This window comes from Xiphophorus couchianus, chromosome 5 (genome assembly GCF_001444195.1).
Source record: "Xiphophorus couchianus chromosome 5, X_couchianus-1.0, whole genome shotgun sequence".
NCBI lineage: Eukaryota > Metazoa > Chordata > Actinopteri > Cyprinodontiformes > Poeciliidae > Xiphophorus > Xiphophorus couchianus.
In genome coordinates this window covers 40,119,965-40,126,068 of record NC_040232.1, presented here as the reverse complement: position 1 = coordinate 40,126,068, position 6,104 = coordinate 40,119,965, and the positions used below count along the sequence as shown (strand labels likewise).

At 43.3% G+C, this 6,104-nt stretch overlaps 1 protein-coding gene across 1 annotated transcript; it reads left to right on the top strand.

Annotated features, from left to right (window-relative positions):
- The first annotated feature begins 1,722 nt into the window (after positions 1-1,722).
- LOC114144083 (piggyBac transposable element-derived protein 4-like) lies at positions 1,723-3,680 on the top strand. The gene is made up of 2 exons (XM_028016557.1): positions 1,723-1,969; positions 2,059-3,680. The coding sequence occupies exons 1-2, from the start codon at positions 1,807-1,809 to the stop codon at positions 3,579-3,581; spliced, it is 1,686 nt and encodes a 561-aa protein (XP_027872358.1). The 5' UTR covers positions 1,723-1,806; the 3' UTR covers positions 3,582-3,680.
- Positions 3,681-6,104: the final 2,424 nt, after the last annotated feature.

Sequence of the window (6,104 nt, the reverse complement as noted above, 5' to 3'; positions counted from 1 at the left end):
AGTAATATCATCTGTTGATCGCATGTCTTGTGTGATGCGAAAAAAAAACATCACACTATAGAAGCGCTGTCCCAAGAGTACTTTCTATAGAAGAAAAAAAGAAAACATTTTTAGAACATTTTAGATTGGAAGGAGAGGAGAGCAAGATTTTAACAAATCATCGTCTTATTATTTCTGTTGTGCAGGGCCGGGAACCAGTGACTCCAGTGCGCGGCCTCCTGTACGGAGATGCCTCCACCGTTTGGCGTAACGTGAGCCATCCCGTCCTTTCAAACAGACTCCAGGACCTGTCATGGATGGTGGCTCATGGGATCCTGCCAGTCAGAGCCGTTATGCACTCCCGCGGCATGTCTGCAACGTCCATCTGCCCCCGACCCGGTTGTGGCGCGCCGGAGTCGGTGAGGCACCTGCTGTGGGAGTGCAGCGCTGCTGTGGACCTGTGGGCAAAAGCCGGCTCCTTGCAATTCCCACACTTGCCAGCAAAGGAGGTCCTCCATGGGCAGCTAGTGCTGTACGGGGTGAGCCAGCAGAAAATAACGAAAAAGGACTTTGCTGAGATCTGGCTCACCCTAGCCACCATCAAAGACGCCATTTGGACCTCCAGAAACTTGCTGGTGAGCAGGCGCAGGCAGATGCCCCCCGTGGCTGTGATCCGGATGGCGGCAGCAAAAAGAACAACATCAAGGGCTGCAGGTGGCGCGCCAAGGACACAGCCACCAAGAAGAATCGCCTGCGCCTCCGTGGACGAAGGAGCCGGCGCTCCACGAACAGAGGTCCAAGCAGCGGCGGCCTGGCTCTCCGGGTGAGGCAGGAGGGAAGGAGCTTCAGGGCAGGTTTCCCCTCTGAGCACCAGCGCTGTTTGGAAGGACGGGACGGCTCCGGACTTGGGAAGGGGTCACCCCGGTCCTGCTCAACTTTTAACGCACAGAGATTTTGTGTTTTATATTCTTGTTCTTAGCTTCTTTTAGTCTGAACTGATGATTTTGTAAGTTATTGAAAATTTCTGTATAACTGAAATAATGTAATTTTTTAAATGCTTACAGTAACAATAAATACTTTAAAAAAAAAAAAAAAAAAAAAAGAAGAAAAAAAGAAAACAGGTAAACAACTCTGAGTCAGTAGTGCCATCCATGGGATGAAAAGGAGAGTGCAATTTGCTGAAGCAGCAGTTTCTTTGATGCTTTGTCCAGGAAAGATACAAGGAGGCCAAGTGTATTATCCATAGTGAACATTAAGGTATTAGTAATAGCTCAGACATTGCCCCCTCCCAACAGGACAGATGGTTGTGCACTAAAACAGAGAGCCAGGTGTAGCTCTGATGGAGAGAACAGACTAGCTGAGAATGAATATAAGGTTAATGGTGACTGTAATTGCTGATAATAAATATTAGTCAGATAAAAGCAGAGTGAGAAAGAGTCATCAGTATGTCCTCTAGCCTCTAGCACTAGGATTACCAGGATTTTGAGAAATTCCTATCTCTACCAAGAGGGGCCAGATTGGGTATCTTCCTAGAGCTACCGAGAGAGGGCCAAACTGGGTTATTAGCATCCAAATGTGGCCAAACTGACGACTCTGAATGGTCTAATTAGCATCCCTGTAGATGAGCAGGGGGGAGGAGAGCCAAACTCACTACATCAACTTTCACGCTGATTGTCCTTGGAACAGGATAGAAATTTTGAAAATAACTACTTCTGGTGGTTCCCAGATCTGGGAGACTTTGTACATGCAAATTTGCATGCTGCCTTTTGTGCTGTGGAGTATAAATATCTGGACATTCACTCAGCTTTTTAGTTTGCAAGAATCAAGATGGCGAAGAGGACACAGAAGCTGATGAATGCTGAAGAGGCTTTGGAATTACTTATGCAGAATTCCAAGCCTTGGGATTCAGAAGGAGAAGATATAGATGAAGAAGTCATAGACAAAGAAGACCTAGACGCTCAACCGGATTCGGACTCTGAGCTCTCTTCAGGTTAGTTTTCTCAACCTGCTTATTTTATTTTCCTGACTATTTTGTTTTGAAAGAAACAAAAAGTTGATTTGAAATTGTTTTTCTTGCAGATGAGGAGACTCTCCCGCTACCAAAAAAGAGAGCTCGTTCGGGGAGTGAGCCGACAGAGACCACGAAGGATGGTACAGTGTGGCGGCAGGAACAAGTGGGGACACATCTCCATTTCACTCCAATTGAGCCGTACGCCAAAGATGGAGAGCCAAGCGCTAAGGCCAGTCGAAGCATCCGGAGTCGCCTTCAGAGCTTCCTCTGTTTTATTACTCTGGAGATGCTTCGTACCATTCAACAGTGGACCACCCAACATGCAAGTCAGGAGCAGCAGGATTGGTTCATGGATCTCTCGGAACTAATGGCATTTATTTCAGTCATTATCTTGCGGGGGGTGACCAAGGTTCCATCACTATGTGACAGCTGTTCAGCAAACCTGGGAAACCCAATGATCATTTCAACTATGGCCCGAAACCGCTTCCAAAACATCATGCGACACCTACGCTTTGATGACATGTTTACACGCCGTGAGCGAGCGGAGACCAACAGATTCGCTGCAATCTCTGATCTTTGGGAATCGTTTGCCGCTAACTGCATCTCATCCTACAGCCCTGGTCGACACATCACTGTTGATGAACAGCTTTTCCCCACTAAAACCCGCTGCTGTTTCCTTCAATACATAGCAACAAAACCGGACAAGTTTGGCATCAAGTTTTGGGTGGCTTGCGACTTGAAATCAAAGTACATCTGCAATGTCTTCCCATATCTTGGCAAGGACCCCAGTCGTCCCAGCGGGGAGAGACTGTCCGAGACTGTAGTGATGAGGCTGATGGAACCATTCATGGACAAGGGCAGAACTGTAACCACGGACAATTTCTTCACATCACTGTCACTTGCGCAACGACTGCGTAGCCAGAAAACCACCATCCTCGGCACAGTCAACAAGTGTCGCAGGGAAATTCCACAATCCACTAAACGGAAGGATCACACTGAATTCACCACTCAGGTGTTTTCAACCTCTGATGCCACGCTGACTGTGTATGTGCCCAAAAGGAAGAAGGTCGTTTACATTCTCATCAGCATGCACAGCGTGGTTGAGACTGAGGATACCACCAGAAGAAAGCCAAACACCATCAAACAATATAACAAAGCAAAGTGCGGTGTGGATGTGATGGACAAAATGGTGCGGGAGTACAGCGTGCGTGCAGGAACACAGAGGTGGCCAGTTGCCGTGTTCTACAACATGATTGACATGGCAGCACTGAATGCGCATGTGCTGTATCAGGCATGCACTGGGGTGCAGGAGAGACGGGTGGACTTCCTGGTGGAGCTTGCAAAAGAGTTGGCTAACTCTCATGTGAGTGAGAAGAAGGCGTGCAAGGAGCAACTGCTTTGCCAACAACCTGCCACACCCAGCCCAGGCAAAAGGGCGAAGTGCCAAATCAACCGTCGATGCATTAAAAATAGTACAAATAGGAGATGTGTTGACTGCTTCAAATACGCATGTGGCAAATGCAGCAAGCCCATGAACTGGCAGTGCCAGATGTGTGCCGACAGTGCAGACAGTGCACAGAATGAGGGCTGAAATGCCACTGTGCCTATTGCAAATAATTGCGGAATTGTTTTATTTCTTGTATTTTTTTTTATTGTTATTAATGACAAAAATAAAAAGCATTCAAACAAATAACAGTTGTTCTTTTGTATATTTTTTTTGTATATCTTCTGTATCCTCTTCTCCATCCTGCTTCTTGCAAACTAAAAAGCCTCTTGACCTCTTGACTTAGACACAAATACATCTGGTACCTGTCTGTAAAATTTCTAATTCTCCATTTAAAATATTAAAAATAATTCATTGTGCTTTTTTGCTAAAATAAAACTAAGCTAAATATAACATATATATAATCTTTATATTATATAAGCAGGGAAATTACTTCGCTTTTGCAGCATAGAGAATAGAGACTATCTACAACTTGAAGTTGTAGATAAAATAAAATAAAGAAATAACATGAAATTTAAATTGATTAGCACTAGGAGAGGGCCAGGTTTTCGATTTCTCCCCAGACTGGCTGAAACAGGGCCACAAGACCCTGTCCAAACTGACGACTCTGATGGCTCAAATTAGCCTCCATTCATCCATTCTTCTATTCTATTGTTCTATTGTACATGTGGTCGTTGACCGTCAGGCCAGAAGGTAGGGATGTGAATAGTCCATGTTGGGGGTGGGTATCTATGATACCTACGACTAGTCAGTTTAGTTTTGAAGCATACATGAAGTGTTTTTGGAGAGATGTGACTTTTTGCAGCTGATCCATGATGTTGTGCTGCATTATCCAGGTCATTTTGCCAAATGTACATAGAGTTTGCAAAACATACAATCTGTTTCAAAAAGTATGCAAAGGTTTTTCTAAAAGAAATGAGTAATGTTTCTCTTTGAAATAAAGCTAAGAGGGTATAAAATGACAGTTTAGAAATAAACTAACCAAATTAATTGTGTTGATCCACCTCAAAAAAATCATGCAAAAAGTGTAAGCAAAAGAGATCTGGGAGACTTTGCACATGCAAATTTGCATGCAGCCTTTTGTGCTGTGGAGGATAAATAGGTGACTGCTTCACCTATTTAGTTCACAAGAACTAATGGCATTTATTTCAGTCATAATCTTGCGGGGGGTGACTAAGGTTCCATCACTATGTGACAGCTGGTCAGCAAACCTGGCAAACATGATTGACATGGCAGCACTGAATGCACATGTGCTTTATCAGGCATGCATTGGGGTGCAGGAGAGACGGGTGGACTTCTATTTTACTGTCAGTCCTGCACTTTATATTTTATATTTAGATTTATATTCATATTTTATACTGTATTTTATTTTACTCACAACATTGGAACCTCAAACATTGTCCTGAGCCTGAAGTGTTCAATGACCCTTCTTTTGGAATGCAGAGTTCAGCTTTGCCCCCCTCTTGTGGTGCGTCAGTAATGGCCTTATTTACATAACAAAGGCGCCTCTTCACACCCTCTCTCGGAGGGCCAAACTGGCCCCTCTCTGGTAGCTCTAGGGACAGGGCCAAACTGGCCCCTCTCTGGTACCTGGACGAAGATTCCCATTTTGGGAATCTTTGGTAGTCCTAGTGCTAGCAGGACAATCATAACGAAAGCTCAAAATCAGTCACTGCAAGTCACTCTATTGTCACACATGTTTATGGAAGCCACAATGCAGGGGCTGTGAGGAAGAAGCAAAATAAATATGCTTAATAATACAAAGGTACACTTATAAAAGCAAAGTCCAAGAAACCAGAAAGATGAACTAAAGAAAATGAATAGGTCCAAAAACAAACCTAAAGCAGTGAAGCAAAGAACAATAACAACCAGAGAGCTTATATATGGAGAGAAGAGTGGAAAATGATAGTGGATGCAGATGTGAAACAGCTGTGGGAGAGCAAACAGCAGACTGGGGAGAGGTGAGTAAGTAATACAAAGGAAGCTGAACTGGACACAAAGAAACTAAACAATGGGGAATACAGATAGTAATTAAAGAGAAATGCATCCAAATGTGTAAAGAATAGAACACAATAATAAATAAACTAAGACATTAAACACAAAGAAGTGTACTGTCAAGATCTTTTAAATAATGATTAAAAAAATAGAATAGAATAGAATTCAACTTTATTGTCATTGCACTGTCACAAGTACAAGTAACGAGATGTAGTTTGCATCTATCCAGAAGTGCTCTACGAGATATAAATATTTATTTACAGATGTACAAGACTATGTATGTATGGACTATAAGGGGTTATAGCAAGAGATATAGATATTGTGTATAAATATAAATATGGGAGCTATATGCACAGATTATACAGAATATACAAGAATGTTAGGGAATGGATTATAGATAAATAATGGCATATAAAATTTACAGGTTGTATGTGTGTGTGAAGAAAACAGTCCGTGATGTGTGTGTGTGTGTGAGGATAGTCCATGTGTTATTGTTGTATGAGAGGATAGGGGAGTACAGTCCTTATAGTTTATGTTTTATGTCAGGAGGCGTTCAAAAGCGTGACAGCTGTGGGAAAGAAGCTGTTCCGGTGCCTGGTGGTTCTGGCCCGTAGG